General features: G+C 36.0%; 1 protein-coding gene across 11 annotated transcripts in view; it reads left to right on the forward strand.

Moving 5' to 3' along the window:
* The window catches only part of MIA2 (MIA SH3 domain ER export factor 2), a 116,046-nt gene that overhangs the window by 86,186 nt on the left and 7,104 nt on the right, over positions 1–22,756 (forward strand). For all 11 annotated transcript variants that reach the window (XR_008530575.1, XM_054590534.1, XM_054590328.1 and 8 more), the window contains 3 exons: positions 1,558–1,716; positions 17,543–17,665; positions 21,671–21,729. Coding sequence is in view for 10 of the 11 variants with exons in the window: in XM_054590534.1 (XP_054446509.1) it covers positions 1,558–1,716; positions 17,543–17,665; positions 21,671–21,729 (341 nt within the window). In the remaining variant the exon portion in view is untranslated. The remainder of the gene's footprint in view (positions 1–1,557; positions 1,717–17,542; positions 17,666–21,670; positions 21,730–22,756) is intronic.

The following is a 22,756-nucleotide window of genomic DNA, read 5'->3' on the forward strand; positions in this document are numbered from 1 at the left end:
AGTGCCCTTCCTTTTTCCTTCCTTTTATTACCTTTTAAAATTAGAAAGTTTGGATGAGATATATGTTTGAATAAGATTAAGTATAAGGAAACTAATTTCTTTTTAGAGTAATTTTTATATGACATTGGGTCTGAATGAAAAATTTTAACCTTTAGCAATTTATCATTTTTACCTGGTAGTAAGTCAGTGGGCCTGTACTTGGCCCTCTGGAAGTAATCAGAAGAAAGCCTTTGACAGTCTCTTTTAAAGATCTGTGCTTCACTCTAGATGAATTTAGCCTAATTGACTCGTGTACATTTCTTACCAATATAGTTTTCTTCTTTTCCAACCTTTTTCTTTTAATGAACTGATGCTTAAAAGGATGAACAAGCTAGAAGGAAATATTTGGGGAATTTAATAGCATGTACAACTACAAGGAAAAGAGATAGTTAATCTTCTAACATGAAAGTCAGTTTACCTCCTGACTCCACAAAAGAGAGTAAATAAATTTTTTTTTACAAGATTACTATATATTAAAAAAGAGAAAGCTTATACTGATTTGCACAAGTTGTCAAGAGAAGGTCAAATTAATTTTTGTTTCCTCCTAAAGGAGGTTCTGAAATGTGGGAAGCATTTTAGAAAGACTTCTATTTAAAAATGCTTTTATTTTTTAAAACTGTTCTTTGAAAAGGAATAAGCTTCTGTTTATGGGGCAGTATAATTTTGAGAAGACCTCATTCATCCCTCAATGATAGACAGATGAGATATTAATATATTTTATTATTTAGTGTTAAAATAATTTTTACATTTGTTTTTCTATTTTAATTTAATATGGGTTATTAATTGAGGTACCCCTCCTTTATTAATGTAGGCATGACAGATTTTTTTTAATCCAAATAAATATTATTTTGCTCGAAGTGTTTGCCCCAATAAGTGCTGTTGTTTCTGAAACTCTTCTTTTAGAACCTGCCTTTAGGGCTATGAGCTCTTCTTGAAGGTGAATTTGACATTTAGTGTAGAAGTTGCTACAAGCCACTGTTCCAGTACTGATACAATTTCTTGAGTGGCTCTAAAATTAATGTATATATATTTCCAAAACCTTTTTCCAAGAAATACTTTGCATAGTTGCAGAATTATTGAAACATGTGTATTGGCACTAAGATGACTCTTTTAAAGAAATCATGCTCTTTGGCTATTGGTAGATTAGTTTAAGCAATAAAAAGTTTATAATTATTTTTATTGCCTCTGATATAGAAATCTTTACTTTGAAATTTACTTTCTACTTTTATTTTTCAAACATTATTTATAATTTAAAATTTAACCACCAATCTTATGTGTTAAAATATTGTGATGATAACATTTAAAAACAAATTTTATAAGCAAGTGCTTATTTATGGACATGGAAAATTTATCCTAGAAAGGGCTTTGGTAGGAGAGAGTTGTAGTCTAATGTGTCCTAGAGAAACTTTGTTGGAATCTGATTGTTTTCAATTTTAAAAATGTCTGGTATTTATTTGATGATAGGTCTTGTAATACTTCTTTAGATAAAACAGAATTGTATTTTTTTTCTTTAATTAGGTTCAGAAGGCCCGGGGAATCCTCAGGACCATCCTATTATTAATGAAAGGAGAAAATCAAGCTGTGATAAATTAACTGATCCTCACAGGGAACCTTCTGACACTGGGTCCCTTTCACCTTCATGGGATCAAGATCATAGGATGATGATTCCTCCGTCAGGTATGGAAAGAGTATATGTAACATGCAGGAATGGGCCCTGTCTTAAGAAAAACCATGATACATATTAGAACACAACAGTAACACAAAATTTCCAAACAAAATAATTAGGTGTAATTGTTCACATTACTGAAAGCTACTTTATACCCCTCCACAAATGGAATGTCTTTATTGTTTTTGTTGCTTATGGAAGTAATACATGTTTATTTTAGAAAATCTAAGCAATACAGAAATGTATAATTAGGAAAGTTGAAAAATCCTGCTATTATCTTAGCATGTCTTTCCCAGAATTTAGTTATATGACAAGTTCAGTGCAGAAAGTATCTAGCCATGTAATATGACAAATAGAGACATTTATTGAAGAAGTTACAAGATGCAAGAAACATTGTATATAAAACAATGATGCCTCAGTCCCCTTCAAAGTAGGCACCTTGGGCCCTCATACAGTTCTCCCAATCACCATCAGCTGCCTTATTATATTTTCTGAATCTCATCCTCAGTCTGAAATCTCCTTCCTTTGAAAGGTGATTTTAGTTTTGGGAAAAGCCAGAAGTCACAGGGCATCAAATCTGGGCTATAGGGAGTGCTGAGTCACCAGGGTGATTGAGGTTTCACTAAAAACCTCTGCACCAAGATGCGATGCATGAGTGGGAGTGTTACTGTGATGAAGCTGCCATTGCCAGCTGCCCACAGCTGAGGCCTTCTGAATCATCTGACAAGTTTTCACAGAGGAATGTTCAAACTTAACGCAAAATTTGATGCAGATTCCTTGCTCTGCTCAGTCATTTTGAAATGTGATGGCCACAAAGTACACATGCTCACTCAATGGTGTCTACCACCCCCACAAACTAGTACAGTGAAGTTGTCATTGTTCACGCATACACATTCCAGTCCTCTCCCCCTGGTTGCCAGGTTACATCAATGTTGCACAAACTGTTCTAGTTATAATAACAATAGTTGGACTTTTTCCAGCCAGACTTTGTGCATCTTTTTGGGATGTTTTTTGGGGGAGGGTATGCATTCATAAACATAGGTATACAAATTTCTTAGTCACTTACGTTGCACTAACAGTATCCACCCCCTTGTAATTGTCTTTTATTGACTGATTGAGTTTAGAGAAGGAAGGGGGACAGAGAGAGAGAAACATTGATTTTTTCACTTATTTATGCCTTCATTGGTTGCTTCTTGTGTTTGCCCTGAGCAGAGATCTAACTCATAATCTTAGCATATTGGGAGATGCTCTAACCACTGGAGCTACCTGGCCAGGGCATAATTGTCTTTATTTATATGTTTGTTTACTTGTTTATTTATTTACTTATGTGTATCCTCATCTGAGGGCTTTTTTTTCATTGCTTTTAGAGAGGGGGGAAAGGGGAGGCAGGGGGAGAGAGCGAGAGGAACATTGATGTGAGAAACATCAATTGGTTTCCTTTTTGTTGGCACCCTGACTGGGGTTTGAACCCTCAAGCTGGGTATGTGACCAAGAATCGAACCCGTGACCTTCTGGTCTGTGGGAAGACATTCAAACCAGCTGAGCCATGCCAGGCAGAGCTAATTGTCTTTTTTTAGCTGAATAATATATCTCAGATATCTTGCTAAAATATATATATTTACCAGAAGACTCATAGCAGAATATCCTGAAAAAAGGCAATTAGTGTTGTTTCCATAGCCCCTATTATGAATGTATTTCAAATTATTTAGTTTGCTGAACTTTTACTTATGCTCTGTATTTCAGGGCCATTGTTATGTAAAGTTAGCTATGTGCCTGCATTGTATAAATTACTTACATTTAAAAAAAAATACTATTTTATATTTCTTCCGGAGAAATTGGAGAAGGAATCATATTCTGGTTAAAAGGCTTTAATTTCAGGAATTAACCTTTGTTATGGTAGTATGTGTATGTTCTCTGAAGTGGTAGTCCTTATACTGTGGTTGCTGCTTTATTTGATATCATTAAAAATATTAGATTCATAGAGGTAGAGATTTGTGTTACTTTTGTTCACAACCCTTAGAACAATGCTAGGTATGTAGTATTTATTCAGGAAATGTTGAATGAATGAATACCTAAATCTGAGAAAGCTGGGTATTTTTTCTTACAGTTTTTATATTTAGAAATATATATGCTGTTACTTAATTACAAACTTAAGAATTTAGAAAGGGATGGTATGGAACATCTTTGAAAGACTCCTTCTTGACGTTTAATATTTATTTAAAAGTGTTTAGCTGTGATAAAAATAAAGATTAATAAATTACAACCTCTGTCCTAAGGGACTTGATTGTAAGGGTTGGCAGATATCATCTCTCTACATCTGTGCCAACCTTCCTTTAGAGAATTCACAAGTTATCGACCCCAAGAGTCTGTACATATGTTCTGCCTATCTCCCCAAAGTATCATCTGTTTGTCCTTGGTGCATCTCTATCCCATCCAAATAGTCACGGAACAGGTTTCTGGGTTGGTTCTTTTACTTTGTATTACAAATTGCTAATTGGTAAATTAGAGCATGAAACAAGGAATGAAAAGGCTTCAGTTTTTATTTTATCGTTGCTGTTAATTTCTTGTGTAGCCTTGAGTGTTTCATTGTGGGTGTCACTGTTTTCTCAGCTCTAAAATATGGACTTCTGTGAAACAGAGGAGTGGTGATAATCTAAAGTAATCCTCTCACCCCCTTTTTTTACTTTCAAAATAGCATTTTACAAATTGACATTTACAAATTGCATATTCAAAATTACCTTACAGTTTACAACTATATAGGAACTTCAAAAACAGGAGAATTAGCAATGACATTGAAGGAACAAATACCACAATTGAACTGTGGTGTCTTCCTGGCCCCTTCCTGGTGTATATAACAGTGCTTTTAGAAGTTGCTTTTGTAAGCACGAATTTGTTAGAAAAATATTCAAGTTTTGTTCAGCATGGGTCTTGGCGTTTTTCTTTTTTTTTCCAGTTTGCTTTAGGATTCAGTGATTTCCTAGATAAAACTTCATGAGTAGATGCAAAAACTTTTATCTTAGGAAATTAACATAATTTAGCATTTATATGCCATGATCATTCTGTAGAAGTTAATGAAATTAATTTTTATGACTGTGTACAAATACATGGAGTAATTGAGATCCACAAAAGCACACACATGTCAAAAGGGTTGAAGATAAGTCAAATGATTTGTCTTTCCAATTTTTTTAGTTTTTCTGTTTGCTAACTGTAGTGTACTGACTTATTTCCTAATATTCATACTTAACTGCTACATTTCCAGCCTTATGGACCAACTGACATTTGATTTTTGATTCATTTGATGCACTTAAAGCATGTGAGTCACTCTTCTCTAAACTCAATTGAGGAACATACCTTTTTTAATTTTTAAAAACTTCTTATTGGGAGACTTCCTGATCCAGGTCAAGTTACAGTATACTCGAACTGGAAAATATTGCTATGAGTAGGCTGTGATTAGCCATGTAAAAACTAGAGCAACGATTAAAAGACTTGCTTAAAGAAATACATTCAAGGAGAATCAAGATGGCGGAGGAGTGACTAGAAGTCACACTGATCTCCCAGGACCAATCTGGAATCACAACTAAATTGTGGAGAAATCACCTGGAACAAATGGCTGAACAATAGCAAGATAGGAGCCTTATAACTTTGGAGAAACAGAAGAATCAACTTTAGCACAGCCTAACCAGTAAGGAGTATGTAGAGACTCGAGAAGGTGGGCACGGTGCCCCTGTGTGGCAGCACCAGAAGGATATTGAAACGGCTAGTTGGATGCCTCTGAGGAGAACGGGGTCTAAACCATAAGTGGAGATCTCCAACCTACAGTGGAGAGCACCAGAGCCCCAAAAAGTACACAGATAACAGCCAGCTGTGAAAAGCGGCAGGGTTGTTCTCCGCCAGAGTCGGGCAGCTGGAGTTGCAAAGAGCCTTTTAAAGGTGCAATGCATAAATTTTTTCTTGCAGCCACTTACCCTGGTCTCTGGCAAAGGTGGGGACAGAGTAGGCTAGAGATGCCTAAGGAGAGACTGGGGATGGAGGCTTTGGGGAGAAAATTGAGAGAGTGGCCAGAGGGATCCCAGTGCTGACTCATCCCCTATGCGGCAGCAGCCATCTTGCTCTGGCAGACAACTCCCCTGAGCAGCAGCAGCGTGAGAGGACTCAATAATCTCGCCCCCAGGAGGGACTCAGCCCTGGCCCAGTAGTGCTAAAGGCTGATTGCTGAGTACAGAGTGGCAGCCACAGATAGAAGATCCCTAGTTAAAGAGGGGTATGGGAGAGTAGAGTGGTCTAGAGACAGAGGATTTGGGGAGAGAATGGAGAGAGTAGCTGCCGGGATCCTGGTGCTGACTCTTCTTCCATATGGCAGCAGCCATTTGGTTCAGGCAGACCACACCCCTGAGTGGCAGCAATGTGAGAGGACCCAATAACTCCGCCCCCAGGAGGAACTCTTCCCCGCCCTGTGGTCTCTAGGCTGACCTGCCAAGTGCAGAGTGACTAGATTAACAACTGAAGGAGGCAGCCACAGACAGTAGATTCCCAGGTGTCTTGAACAGACTGCCTAAGGTCAGGGTCAACATCTGACATCAGAGGCAAATCCAGAAAGAAAAAAGAGCGGTCTCCTACCATGGATGTTCACACCACAAAGTCAGGAAATCAAGACAGATCAATTTAAGAAGCAGGAGCAAAAAAGAAGAGTCTCACAAATAATGGGAAGACAAAGAAACACCCCTCAGTCGAAGGGAAAGGAGGAATCCCCAGAAAGAGAAGTAAATGAAATAGAGGCAAGTAAACTATCAGATATTGAGTTCAAAACAATGATTCTAAGGAAGCTCAACAAGCTCAGTGAGCTCAGAGAGAATTACAAAAAACTACAGGGAAACTATGAGGAACTTTCTGCAAATTATATCAGCATGAAAAAGGACATAGAAACACTCAATAAGAGACAAGAGGAAATGAAGAGTACAACTTCTGAATTTAAGAACACACTAGAAGGAATCGAAAGCAGGCTAGATGAAACAGGATCTAATCAGTGAGCTGGAGGATAAGGTAGACAAAAGCTGCCAGAAAGAGCAAGAAAATGAAAAAAGACTCAAAAAGAATGAAGAGGTGTTTAGGGAAATGCAGGGCAACCTGAATTGTAATAGCATCCATATATTAGGGATACCAGAAGGAGAAGAAGAGCAAGGAAATGCTCTAGTCAAAAGACAGGGTAGTTGAATGGATAAGAAAACAATATCCATATATTTACATATGCTGTCTACAAGAGACCCATCTCAGAAAGAAAGACACAAACAGACTAAAAATAAAGGTATGGAAAAAGATACTCCATGCAATTGGAAATAAAAAAAAAGTTAGGGTAACAATACTTATCTCTGACAAAATAGACTTTAAAACAAGGCTATTGTTAGAAAGGAGAGGACTTAATGATAAAGGGAAGAACCCAGCAAGAGGTTACAACCCTGTAAACATTTATGCATCCAACATAGGAGCGCCTAAATATATAAAGCAAATCTTGATGGACACAAAGGGAGAGATTGACAGCAATATAGACTATAGTAAGGGATTTTAACACCCATTGCCATCAATGGATAGGTCTTCTAGACAGAAAATTAACAAGAAAACGGCCTGTAAGTGACACCCTTGATCAGATGAATTTAATTGATATCTTCAGAGCATTTCATTCCAAAGCAGTGGAATATACATTCTCTAAGTGGAAATGGAATAATCTCTAGGATAGACCACATGTTAGGAAACAAGTCTCAATATATTTAAGAAGATTGAAATATCAAGCATCTTCTCTGACCATAATGGCATGAAACTAGAAATCAATCACAAGAGGAAGATTGAAAAACATACAAAGATGTGGAAGCTGAGTAACATGATGCTGGAATGAGTGGGTTTACAGTGAGAGCAAGGAAGAAATTAAAAGATACCCTGAAACAAATGAAAATGAGAATACAATTAAAAATCAGGGCACAGTGAAAGCAGTCCTAAGATGGAAATTCATAGCATTACAGGCCTACCTCGAGAAACAAGAAAAATACCAAATTACACAATCTAACTTTACCTAACCTAAAGGAACTATAAAAAGAACAACAAACACTAAATAAGTAGAAGAAAGGAAATAATAAAGAACAGAGCAGAAAGAAACAAGAGTCTTAAAAAAGAGCAATACAAAAGATCAGTGAAACCAAGAGCTCATTCTTTGAAAAGATAAACTAGATTGACAAACCTTTAAACAGCCTCATCAAGAAAAGATGAGAGAGGGCTCAAATAAATAAATCAGAAATGAAAGAGAAGTGACCACTGACACCAAAGAAATAAAAGATCATAGAAAATAATCTGAAAACTATATGCCAACAAATTGGACAATCTCGATGAAATGGATAAGTTCCTAGAAACATACAATCTTCCAAAGCTAAATCAGGAAGAATCAGAGAATCTAAGTAGACATATTACAACTAATGAAATTGAACCAGTAATTAAAAAGAAAAGTCCTGGACCAGGTGGCTTCACAGGTGAATTTTACCAAATATTCAAAGAGCTAACACCTCTCCTTTTCAAACTATTCCACATATTTAAGAGGACAGAAGAATCCCAAGCTCATTTCAGAAGGCCAGCATTATTCTAATACCAAAATCAGGTAAAGAAACTACAAGAAAGGAAATTATAGGCAAATACTGCTAATGAACATAGATGCTAAAATTCTCAACAAAATACTAGTAAACTGGATCCAGCAATACATTAAAAAGACCATACACCATGATCAAGTAGGATTTATTCCAGAGATGCAAGGATGGTGCAATATCTGAAAAGCAATAAATGTGATTCACCATATAAACAAAATGAAGGATAAAAACCACATAATATCTATAACGCCAAAGAAGCATTTGAAAAAATCCAGCACCCATTTATGATAAAAACTGTCAGCAAAGTGAGAATAGGGGGATCATACCTCAACAAAATAAAGGCTGTATATGACAAACCCGTGGCCAACATCACACTCAATGGACAAAATCTACAAGTGTTTTTCCCTTTGGAAACAAGTCAGGGATGTCTGCTTCTCCATTCTCTTTTTTTTTTCTTTAAGATTTTATTTATTTATTGTTAGAATAGGGGAAGGGAGAGAGAAAGAGAGGGAGAGAAACATTGATGTGTGAGAGGAAAAAAATTAGTCAGTTGCCTCTTGCACTCCCTCAACCAGGGGCCCGGCCCATGACCCAGGCATGTACCCTGACCAGGAATCGAACAGGCAACCTTACGGTTCACAGGATGATACCCAACTCACTGAGCCACATCATCAGGGCTGCTTTTACCACTCTTATTTAACATAGTACTGGGTTCCTAGATATAGCAGTCAGACACAAAGGTATCCAAATTGGAAAGGAAGAAGTAAAGCTGTCATTTTTTTTGCAGAAAATATAATACTGCATATAGGCAACTCAAATGATTCCACCAAAAACTTACTAGAACTGATCAATGAATACAGTAAAGTAGAATAAAAAAAATAAATAGTCATTAATCAGTTGCATTTGTATACACTAGTAACAGACTACCAGAAAGAGAAACTAAGAAATCAATCACATTTACAATTGCATTATAAAAAACGCCTAGGAATAAATTTAACCAAGTATGTAAAAGACCTGTTTTCAGAAAATTATGACACTGAAGAAAGAAATTGAAGGAGATAAAATAAGTGGAAGCATATTCTGTGTTCATGTATAGGTAGACTTAACATAATTAAAATGCCCATACTACCCAAAGTAATCTATAGATTCAACACATTTCCTATCAAGGTACCAGTGACATATTTTCCAGAACTAGAACAAATATTCTAAAAATTTATGTGGAACCACAAAAGACCCCGAAGAGCAACAGCAATCTTGAGAAAGAAGAATAAAGTTGGAGGAATCATGCTACCTGGTATCAAATTGTACTACAAGGCCATAGTTATCCAGACAGCATTGTACTGGCATAAAAACAGACACATAGATCAATGGAACAGGACAGAGAGCCCAGAAAGAAACCTACACCTTGATAGTCAGTTAATATTTGACAAAGGAGGCAAGAACATACAATGGGGTAAAGACAGTCTATTCAATAAATGGTGTTGGTAAAATTGGACAATATGTGCAAAAAAAAGAAACTAGGCTACATTCTCACACCATACAGAAGATTAACCTCAAAATGGATTAAAGACTTAAATGTTAGACTTGAAATCTTAAAAATCCTAGAAGAAAACAGAAGCAGTAAAATCTCGGACATTTCTTGTAGGAATATTTTTTTCTGCTATATCTTCTTGGCAAGGGAAACGAGCAAATAAACAAATGAGAGTACATCAAACCAAAAAGCTTTTGCATAGCAAAGGAAACCATCACTAAAACGAAAAGACAACTCACTGATTGAGAGAGCATATTTGCCAATGACACATCTGATAAAGACTTAATATCCAAAATTTATAAACTTATAAAACTCAATACCAAAAAACAATCCAATTCAAAAATCAGCAGAGGACCTGGATAGACCCTTTTCTAAAGAGGACATACTGATGACCAATAGATGTATGAAATGATGCTCAGTGTCACTAACCGTCAGAGAAATGCAAATTAAAACCAGAAGTCCAATTGGCTATCATCAATAAATCAACAAACAACAAGTGTTGGCGAGGATGTGGGGAAAATGGAAGGGAGCCCTGGTGCACTGTTGATGGGAATGCAAAATGGTGCAGCCAGTCTGGAAAGCAGTATGGAGGTATCTCAAAAAATTAAAAATGGAACTGTTTTTTGACCCAACGATTCCACTTCTGGGAATATAACCAGAGAAATCTGAAACAGTAAATAGATTATATGCACTCCTGTGTTCATTGCAGCATTATTTATAATAGCCAAGTTTTGAAAGCAATCTTAGAGTGTTCATTCAGTTGGTAAGTGGATGTAAAAGCTGTGGTGCATCTTCACAATGGTATACTACTTGGCTGTAAAGAAATAAGGAAATCTTAACCTTTTGTGACTGCATGGATGAACCTGGAGAGCAGTATGCTAAGTGAAATAAGCCAGTCAGAGAAAAACAAGTACCGCATGACTTCAATTATATTTGGAATCTAATGAACAAAATAAACAAAATAGAAACAGACTCATATATACAGAGAACAGACTGACAGCTTGTCAGAGAGTAAGGGGGTTGGGAGGCTGGGTGAAGCAGGTAAAGGAAGTTAGCAAATAACAACAACAACAAACTCGTAGACACAGACAACAACAGCATGGTGATTCCCAGAGGGAAGGGGGTGGGGAGCTAGAAGAGGGTAAAAAGGGGATAAATGGTTATGGAAGGAGACTTGAGCTGGGGTGGGGAACATACCATATAATACACAGAAAATGTATTATAGAATTGTACACCTGAAACCTATATAATTTTATTAACCAATATCACCCCAATAAATTTAATACTAAAAATAAACATATAAACATACAAACCAACCATGACTGATCTATTTGCTGTCTATACAAAATTCATTTTAATATAATAGTATAGGTAGATATGTTGAAAGCTGAATGATAGAAAAAGATATACTGTGCACACATTAATCCCACAAAAGCTGCAGTGTCTGTTATTAATATCAGATAAAGTAGATTTCAGATTGAAGAAAATTACCACAAATGGAGAAAGACATTACACAGTGATAAAAAGGATCAAGAAGATATATCAAATCCTAAATGTGTATATGCCAAACAATAGAGCTATAAAGTGTGTGAAGCAAAATGTGATCCAACTAAAGGAGAAATAGAGAGTTGGCACAATTACAGTTGGAGACATAGGCACCCTTCTCAGCATTCAACAGAACAGCTAGACAGACAATTTAGCATGGATATAAATAAAACTGAATGATATCATCAACCAGTGGGACCTAATCTACATTTATAGAATACATCACCCAGTAGCAGCAGAATACACATGCTTTTCAAGCTCCATCTGAACATTTCCGAAGATAGATCATCTGCTCGGCCTGAAACAAACCTCAACAAACTTAGAAGAATTGAAATCACATGGTGTGTTCTTTGACTACAGTGGAATCAAAGTCGAAATAGTGAACTATTGATCCAAGCAACAATTTGAATAGATCTCAAAGGTATTATGTTGAGTGGAAAAGAAAACCTCAAAAGGGCAGGTACTGTATGATCCATGTATATAACATTCTCAAAATGACAAAATTATAGAAATGGAAAACATTACTGGTTGCCATGGGTTAGGTTTAGCAGGGAGAGGAGAGTGGGCATGACTAACAAGGATAGCATGAAGGAGATCTTAGCGGAATGGAATACATCTGTATCTTGAGTGTGGTGGGGGTTGCACAAATCTACACGTTATAAAATGACTGGAACTTTACACATGCATTGTACCAACATTACTTTCCTGGTCATTATATTGCAGTGTAGTTAATGGAAAATGTAAACATAGGGGAAAACTGTGGAAAGGTTTTGCAGGGCCTCTCTAGTGTTTTTGTTGTTCTGAGAGTCTTTATTTTAAAATCAAAAGTGAAAAAAAAATCCTTATTTGGTACAATACACATAGGAATGTGCAAGTACTCTTAAGCATCTTGGTGATATTTTTCAGAATTTGAATACACTCATACAGCTGGCATTCAGATGAAGAGACAGTTTTCATCTGATGAATTTAGTAAGACATCTTTACAATTTTAGCAGAAAAGTGTTCCTGATGAGTAAGTTGTTAATCACATATCATATAATAATCAGAGTTGGAATTTTAACAGGAATATGTTCTAGAAATAACCAGCCCATTATAAATTCTTAATAAAAACTGCATCAAGAATTTAACCAATATGACTTACCTTGCTTAATGCTCATTCCATTAGAAATGGAACTTTATTCTGCAAGTCTCTCACCCTTGTTGCTGATGGTTCAGTAGAAAAGCCTCACTGAATCACAACAGCTAACATTTGAGTGATAAAAGCAGGTCACATGACAGAATTTAGAATCAGTGGGCAGGAAATATATTCTACCTCTTGAAGGCAGGGTACAAGGAGGGGTAAAGAATTGAGGTCATGAATGCAGTCTACCGGATGGATTTTACTTTTATCATATGTTTTTACTTAAGCTGCAACTGTTTAAAAAGTATATTTATGACTATAATTTCTTGGTTTTAGAGTTACTCTTTGGAAGAAAGGAATATGTAATGTTTTTGTTTAACTTTTCTAATAAATAGCTCCTACTTGCCTTTCTTTCTTTGCACTTGCTCTTGTTTACAAATGCATATTAAGCAACCTTGAAGGGTAATCATTTAAGCAACTTTTTTGAAAAATTTAAAATAGATCTCTTAACTTCCATGTTTAGTGTCTTAATACATTTTAAGAGACATGAGTATTATTATATCTTATGCTTTTGTCCTGCAAAGTGAGAGATTGCAGGTTCGATCCCCAGTCAAGGCACATACCTTGCCTCTCCCCACCACACCCAAAGTCAATAAAAATGTATATCCTTAGGCAAGGAATTTAAAACAAAAAGATGGGGATATTTGCAATAATGTCAATAATAGAAATAAAGAAAAAATAAAATATTTCATACTTTATATAAATTACATTAAAATGTTCTAATAATATCAGTAACGATTCAAACAGGAAAGCATTAGAACTTAAATGTCACTTTTTTGACTATGAGGGAATGAATCTGCTGAAGTTTTGGCTTTTAGCCATTGAACTGATTCTTGAGAACTGTATCTACAGGGCAGATAGAATTATATAGTGTAAGCATTAATCACAGTAATGATTCATCACATATAAGTGATTATATTTATGAGTCTAACAAGAAAAATAGTAATTGTATCTAAGTTCAAGTAAATGTTTTATTTTAGTAGAATTGTAATCTAAAAGAAGAGAAAGAAAGCCACAGATACTTTAGTGAAACAAAGTTTCAGTTTTTATTATTTTTTCAGTGTTTTGTGTTCTTAATCTGTCAGGGCTTCTCTTGCTTTCTCAGTGCTCCAGCTGTTCCAGCTTCAGTGCCTTCTATTCCTCCACTTAGCCATACAGCCTCCTTTTCCAACAGGGAGTAGTAGTTAATAGAGAAGAATAAAGGATCTTAATTTTCAGCAAATTTCATGCTACCTAAAATAGATATGAGTTAAAGGGAAATTATGTCATCCCCTCCTTGTACTTTTTAGATCTTTAATATTCTTAGTTTTAATTGTTAAGAGAGCAGGGAGTATATAAGTGGCTCCTGTGATTTTTGTCAGTGCTCATTTCTTGACTGATTTGGATAATTATATAAAGGGTAGCAAAGAAACTTAGCAACTATACTTTGATGGTACAGTGTTACCATGAATGAGATCTGGTCTTCAGTTGTGCGTGTTTAGAAACTTTGATCTCTTCTTCTTGAAGAGCCTGAGCAAATAGGAGACATATACAACCAAATTGATTGGGACAGTTTTTCATTTTACTTTGAGGAAAAAAAGGGGGCGAAGCAGATGAAAGCAATTTAGATAGCTTCAGAAGCACAGACATGGATTTTACTTTACTGGCTCTGATTTGTAGACCTTTCTACAGATCATTGTCCTGCAATGTGAACATTCTTTCTAGACAAGATTCATTTGATAGAATTATAGTGTGTTTTAAGTTAGGATCATTTTTGATCACCTTGTTCAGATTTGGATTCTTCATAAACTTAATAAGGTGTTCTAAAAACTTGAGCAATGCTTTTATCTTCTTAAAGGATGATAATTACTTTAATGCTGATTTCACAATTTTGGGCTCCGAATTTTTCGGGGAGTGCATAGCTCTTGTATCACTTGCATCTGTTTGTATGAATTCTAATTATTAATACTTGGTCGATAAGTTACTGCTATATATGTTTACATAAACTTGAAAAATTTGTGTTTAAGTTTTCAGTCTTTCTGACGAGAGTACATTGAAGAAAGATTAGGATGTGGGGACAAATAAAAACAAATTTTTGAAAAATTTTGCTTTCAGTAAGTTAGAGATGGTGACTGGAGGGAGAGGTATCTTTGCTTTTTAAAGATGGGAAATATTATAACATGTTTATTTGCTGATGAGAATAATTCACGATAGGAGAAATTGATAGTGTATTGGAGAGGTTATTGTTATAAAAGTAAAATCCTGAGTAGTAGACGAAACATGTGGGATCCAGAGTATAATTGAGAATTAGAGCTGAATCTTTTTATGCTTTGTTAAAAGAAGCAGGTGAGTACAGATCTAAAGATGGGTGAGGGTGGCTGAGGGCATCTCATTGTATCAGTTGTATTGATGTGGCAAGCACATTAACTTGAGATGGAGAGAAGAGGTGATTGTTATGGATCAGAAGGGCGAGAAAAAGGTAGACTGTAGCCATTTAGGAGAATGAAGGAAATCAAACATTAGTGAAGTGTAGTATGATTAGGGTAGTGTTGACTATCCACTTGAAATTTATGGTAATAAATTTGAATGAGACCAGTCAATGTTATACTTTTAATATAGTTTATACTAAAAAATTTTATCATTGCATTTACTTTAGGGTCTTTACTTTGTGCCAGATACTATGTTAAGTGCTTTTCATTAATCATTCCAACACACTTGAGAGTGTTATTCACATTTTACAGATTAAGAAACAAAAACATGGATAATGTAACAAAATCTCGTATATTGTCTCCCAGATTTACATGTTAATATTTGTTTCAGATGTGTGTGTGCATGTATGTTGTGCATGCATCTATTTGTGATTGTGTAAATAAAACATAAAAAGAAATAGCACACTATTTATAGAAATAAGCCAAAATCTATCCTTCTGCCTTTTCTGGGGCTGGTACCTACCTTCTTTCCCAGAGGCAACTACTCATGAGTTTAGTGTGTGTAAACTTAAAATTTATATATGATTTTTAAAAATATGTATATTTCTGTTTTATTAAGTTTCTTTATCAGCTGCATGGTCTTGAATTCTTTTTATTTCAATATACATAAACTTTAATTGCTGTATAGTACTTTAAAATATAAATGTACCACAATATGTTCATCTAGGCTCCTTTGATGTGTATTTGGAATAGTGTTACCAGTGTTTCACCATTACTAACAGTTTTGCAATTAACACTTTTTTTGAACATATGTTCTTTTATTTTTATTTATTTTTCTATCCTCACCTGAGGTCATGCCTTTTGATTTTAGAAAGAGGGAAAGGGGGCGAGAGAGAGGAGGACAGAAACATCAGTGTGAGAGAGAAACATTGATCAGTTGCCTCTCGCACATGTGCCAGTTGGAGACGATTCCTCAACCTAGGCATGTGCCGTGACTGGGAATTGAACCCATGACCTTTCAGTTTATGAGACAGTGCTCCAACCAAACCACACTGGCCAGTGCTGCACATATGTTCTTTATAGATGATTCCAGGAATTTAAATTGTTGGTAACAAGATATTCACATTTTTGGATTTAATAAATATTGTCTCATTGTCCTCAAAAATGGCTATACATGAAGTATTTGATATTGTTGGGATGTATTTTAGAAGCAAAATAATGATATGGTATCTGAGACCTGATCTGGAAAGTGTCGTGAGGTTTTCTGATTTCCCCATTTAACACCTTGCCCAACTCTGTCATTTAATTAATCCTATGTTTGGAATAGAAAGGGAAAACTCAGTTTAGTTCTTGGTGCTTGGTATTGGTCTTTTCTTCCCTTGGCCTAATTCAGACCTATTGAGACAGCTCTTTGCTAAGATTCTGAAAGAGGGAGGAAATGAGCCTTTAAGCCTGTGTGGATCTTCCTCTCCTGAGTCACATCTTGACCCCTAGGGGCTCATTAAATAAAATTCTGTTGATTCTGGTTGGTGCCAGATGATTTCTTGGGTTTGTGTGGGAGAGGTGTATCATTAAGGTCCCATGTGACTGAGTCAGGTGAGGAGTGACACATCCAGCTCTCTATGGAGTTTGTATTATGAACCACTGCCTAGGACAGTTTATGGAAGGTAGTTTGGGTCCATTTGTCCATATGCATAAGTGTAGGAGAGAGTCACACAACTCACCCCCTTTGACCTTCCCTATATTTTTGGACTTGGGCATAGGTAAACCTAATCTATCAAAACACCGCCATCACCTATCAAAGATGAGATAGACTACCTATATGTTTTTTCAAGAATGATGAGTTCTCTAGGGACCCAGGAATGACCACTTTGTCATCTTAACCCCTGGAAACAAAGGAGGGTGGCTGTATAAGCACCCGAGTCAGAGCCTGTGCTCAATTGTGCATCTATCCAGATGTACTCAATCTGAGCAGTGTGAAACTTACATTCACCTATTGCGTCAGAATCTTCCTCTTCAGTTTTGGAGGGATGCTAAACTCCAAAATATTGAAGTTACTGAAAATTTGAGCACCAGTGACCTGTGAATAATACTCTTTCTGCTTTGCTGACCATTTCTTTTATCATTGTCTGTTCTGCTAAATTTCTTGCCATGCTGACAACATACTCTGTTTTTTCTTTCTTTGCTAGTAGCTATCTTTTCATAGTCTTTTTTTTGACGTATTGATGTACTCACTTCCTTCTACTGTTACTAAACTGGAAAGTTAAAGGAATATAAAACTAAATCTCTTCATATATTTTAGTTTACACATTATAATTGAAACTTTTAAAATCTTGGGTAGCATACTATACTTGTATTTACTATAAAAGCAAATAAAGTTATTGCCTTTAGTGCAATATGTAATTTTCCCAAAATTCTTTACTATTATCTACCAAGAATATGGTTAGAATCTTTTAGAAAACAAGAGAAGTGTCTGTGTGCAATATATTAAACTTACATCAACTTGATTTACTTTTATACTACTGAAAATGTTTTAAAAATTGTTTTTAGGCCAACCTTATCCTGATCCAGCTCTTCCTCCACAAAGGCAAGACAGATTTTATCCTAATACTGGCAGACTCTCTGGACCAGCAGAGCTCAGAAGTTTTAATATGCCATCACAGGATAAAGGAGGTAATAAATTCTTTGTTCATGTTTGTGTTTTTTAAATAATGGTGGCAAACTAAAGAACTAGAAGCTGAATAAAGGACCATATACTTGCTATATGTGGTAGCTCTGAAGGCAACTATCTCTTCTCTGAAATTTTCCTGGTTTTGTGTTTCTTGTTATGTTGCACATGTCCATGGCATCTGTGTAGATGTTGGCGATTGATTTAGGCATCATGGTAATGACTTTACTCTGTTAACCTATGATGGAAAATTTTACTCTATTCCATGGTTAATTTTCCCAGTAAACTTCCATATATCCTGTTTAGTAATGAGGAAATTAGGCTGCTATGAATGGATATATGAAAATGCACCAGAAAAATAACTTGGGTGCATGCTCTGCTGCTGGTTTAATCAATTATCTTATTTAAACATTTTGTGTAACATTTACTGAGGAACCTAGTGTTTGACAGGCACTCTTTTCCTTAAATCACTGCAAAGCAACCCACCGAAGTTGGGAAATATATATATCTAATGTATCTGTTAGAAGTGTTTAATAGTAAGAATATAAAAAGATTAAAACATAAGTAGAAAATTAATATAAATTTATTGGTAAAAGTTTCCTCAGGAAAGGGTGTATAGTTGTAGGGAGGACATTATTTGTTTGAACTACCTGTTATTGTAGAAAACAATTTTTTGAAATAATAAGCAACAAAGCAGACCTATGGCCTGGATTTCTATTATTAGTTACAATTAAATTAAGTTTTTTGGTTAGGCTTTTGAAATTTTTTCCCACATTAATTCAAGCATAATGGAATGAAAATATATGTATAATTAAACTAGTGCTCTTTAAAATTTTTACATGTTTAATTATTTATTTTTGGTAATTGAACAATCCAATTAAGCAGATAATATTTAAGTGCTTACTGTTTAGAAGGTGCCCTGCATGACATTGCAGACAATATAATTATAATAAGGTATAGTCTCTTATAATTATATTAATAATTAAATGGGGGAGAAAGACATGTATCTTTAATACTGGTGAGAATAGTAAGTAAGTCTCATTAGAGAATATGCTGTGTTCACAGAAAGGGAGAATGCTCATCTAGTTGAAGGATCAGGGAAAACGCCATGAGGGATGTGCCATTTGAGTTGTTTTTGAGGGAATTTGAAAAATTAGTTGGGAGGTGGGGTCTGTGCCAGTAACAGCATAAGCAAAAAAAGAGAAAAGCAATAGCATGAGCCATATGGACAATGGCTATAAAACTAAGATATTGACCCTTGACAAGGCCTTAGAGAATTAAGTGAGTTAATGTGTATGGAAGTGTTTTGTGAATAGAAAAGTTTTAAATGAACACAATATATTACTATTGCTTTGTTACTATTTGGTATTTACATGAAGGAGGATGGTGAGAGATAAGTTTGTAATACATTGACTTAGCACTAGTGCTCAATAAGCATTCATTAAATGAAAGTGAATTATCTTATTTAACCTTCACAATGAATCTATGAAGGTACCCACTAGTATTTTCATTTCTTAGATAAAGAAACTGAGGCTTAAAAAGATGCTCAAGATTTCAGGGTAGAAAGTATCTGAGGCAGGATTTGAACCCATGTCTGCCTAATTTAGGCCATGGTCTTGATCTCTGTACTTTTTTGAAATGAGAGGGTAGTGGACCCAACCACTGATGAACTAAATTATTTATAGAATGCTCACTGTATGACAGGCATTATGGAAGCTGATGTATTTCAGTGGTGAACAGGAGCTCAGTATTCCTTATACCTTGAGGTTGTTGCATTGCACAACATAATGACAAAAGTAATGAGTACAAAATGTTATGGAAGCATATGGAGCACTGACCAAGATGAGATGTTAGTATTTGATTATGGGACAGTCAAGGAAATCTTCTTGGAGGAATTAGGTGGACTGAAATGATGGTGGTAATATTTTAGGAGAAGATTTAGAGTTAAGAGTGCCCAGTAAGTTTTGGCCGCAATGTGTAGTGTGAGTGCAGGAATATTGAAACAAGTAGTGAAGAGGTTAAGTAGAGTTTTCAGGACCTTGCAAACCTTTTCAGAAATTTGGACATTATTCACAGGGTAAAAACATTAAAAGATATTTTATACAGGGAAATTTATAATCAGATCTGTATTTTAGGGGAATTGCTGTGATTGCTTTATGATGAATAGGTTGGAGGGAGTGGTTAAGATTGGAAGCAGGGTAACGTTTTAGGAGACTTATTATAGGAGTCTACATGAATGATGGTGATGATTTTAGTAGAGGGGATATATAAATGGGAACAGGCATAGCGAAAATAGAATTGGGCGGATTTAGGATTGAAGGCATGTGGGAGTAAGGAAGAAGAAGGGATCTTGGCTGATGCCCAGGTTCCTGTCTTTGGCATCTGGGCCATTCATTGTTCTGAGACAAGGAAGAAGGAGCAGCAGGACATTTGACAAGAAAGATTGTAAGTTACATTTTGAACTTAGAAAATTAGCAATACCTCTATTATACCTGCATGAATATTCAGATCAGCAGTTCAAGCTTTCACGTCCTAGGGGAAATATCTAGATGGGAATTAAACATCTGGAAGTCAGTAGTACTGTATACATCAAATTAAAGCTGTAGGAGTAGAGGGGATTTCTCAAGGAGAGAATGACATGAGAATAGGGCCGATGGTGGCACTCTGAAGAGACCACCATGTAAGGGTGGCTAGAAGTAGTGGTCCCACCAAAGGGACTGAAGAGCAACAGCTAGAAAGAAGAGATGGAGAGAAGGAGGGGTACCATCACAGAAATTAAAGGCGAGAGGATTTAAAGAGGGAGGAAATGGTCAGCATGGTGAGAAATAACATAAGCATTGTGTCTGCTTTAATTTAGCAAAAAAACAAACAAAACAAAACAGACTGCTTTTGATCTTGGAGAAAACAATTTCAGTGGGACAGTTGCTGTTGCAAATAGATTACAGTAAAATGAGACAAAATGGGAGAAATTCTGACCAGTATGTATAGAACAATTCTTAACTGTTAAAGAGAGAGGTAGTTAGCCGGAGGGGGATTCTCTTTCTCAGTCTCATTTTTACAGAGTAGTTGGGAGAGACTTGCAGAAAACGAAAAGGGCCTCAACAGAGAGAGGAAAATCCCCAAGGCAGCTGGAGGGAAATGAAGGATTCTGAATGTAGAATCAGGGTTATAGATTGTCTAGAAGGATCCTTTTCTGTGATAATAGGAGGAAATATCATATGAATATAATTGCTGTTATATTTATATGTTTGATTAGAAAAAGTTATGAGTTTCTAAGTGACTGGAATAATAGGTTTGAGGAGAATGGAGGTTGAAAATTGCTGAGGAGAAACCTGGTTAGATGACACAGAAGGAAGGCAAGGCAGTGGGCAGTTGCAAGTATGGTGAGAGATCTGCCGGCCTGGAGTGGTGCCAGTCTGCATGGCTCCACGGTTTATTTTACCCCAGAAGTCCTAAGTCTCTCAGGTATAAGAAGAGTGGAAGCAGAGAGTTGGATTAATCTAGGATTGGAATGTTCTCAGAAACTGAGTAGTTCTTGATAACAAAGTTCAGAGACATTTGTTTAGAAACAGTGGCTAAATTCAAAGACTAGTATGTACTATCTGATGATGGAATAAAGAAGAAAGTTGAGAGAGACGAAAAAAAGGAGCAAAGGAGGGAAGGGGAGAGAAAAGAAAGGAAGTGAGGTGGGAGAAAAATGGAAGGAGGAGGAAAGAAGAAAGAAAGGAGGTGGAGGAATGCTACTTCCTAGTAAGTCCCCTCACGATGCTGTTGGGAGCAGGATTGCCTAGGAACAGGCGGCCACATGCCTTTGCAGAACTTTGATTTGAGTCTCCCAAGATTCCCAGGAACCTCAGGCTGCTCTCGTGGCCTTTATACAGGTTGCGGGTGACAAGCTAGTTTATGTGCTGACAAGGGGAGTGGGAAAGTATCAACATCCTGTGTGGTCTTGAGCTATTCTAGGAATGGGGTGATAAGTCATATATTCATGGTTTAACTTTTATGTCTAGATGGGCCAAAGTCTTCAGAAGTGGAATCCAGTAGAAATGACAGCAAAGACGATCTTGGTGTAAGTATCGAATATGGAATTTTATACATTATTTAGGAGCCTTGTAATCTCTTGGTTTACTAAAACAGAAATTTAGCTATCAGTCTAGTATTTGACATAAAGCTGTTTTATTTTTGACAAATAAACTGCCTATTCAGCATTATATAGCTCTTTCTTTTCTGGAGAATGCACCTGATGGTGATAAAATATGACTTACAGACTGTTAGGTGTCTATAAACTAGAGGCTTGAGTTATTTTACTATAGTTAAACAAGAATTTGGATTTTTCTCCCCTTGAATTTTTATTTGAATGTTTTGAAGTATATTTTTGTTACTATCTTTACAATTTTAGTTTTGGTTACCTTATTTTGTGTTGAAAATATAAACATAAGCATCTTTTTTTAAGGATATGTTTGGTAAAGAATGTCTAATTTTGTATTCTTGGATATTTGTGTTGTATATCTTGAGTCAGGATATTACTTGGTTGGTTAAAGCTGTTTTCTTTTCTCTCTCTTTTTTTAAAATTTTTTTTTTTGTTCAAATACATTTGTCTCTGCCTACCCCCTGCCACTTTCCCTTTTCCCCTTCTCCCCTCTCCCTCCCTCAGTCCTTCCCCACTTTGGTTTTGTCCATGAGTCCTTGCTGTATGTTCCTGACTTGACCCTTCCCTTCCCTTTCCCTGTCCACCCCTCCCTCCTTCGCTCTTGACTCTGTTAGTTTCTTTTTTCTTTTACTGTTGCTGGTCTTATTTTCCATGCATCTTTGTTTTGTTGGTTAGGTTCCACTTCTGGTGAGATCATATGATATTTGTCTTTCGCCCCCTAGCTTATTTCGCTTAGCATAATGCTCTCTAGTTCCATCCATGCTGTCGCGAAGTGTAGTATTTTTTTTTTTTGTTCTGCTGTGTAGTATTCCATTGTGTAAATGTACCATAGTTTTTTGATCTAATCATCTACTGATGGGCATTTAGGTTGCTTCCAATACTTGGCTATTGTAAATTGTGCTGCTATGAACAGTGGGGTGCATAGGTTCTTTTGAATTGGCGTTTT

The sequence above is a fragment of the Pteronotus mesoamericanus genome, unplaced genomic scaffold (assembly GCF_021234165.1).
Source record: "Pteronotus mesoamericanus isolate MK-2021 breed Mesoamerican mustached bat unplaced genomic scaffold, CSHL_Meso_final contig_100, whole genome shotgun sequence".
Classification (NCBI taxonomy): domain Eukaryota; kingdom Metazoa; phylum Chordata; class Mammalia; order Chiroptera; family Mormoopidae; genus Pteronotus; species Pteronotus mesoamericanus.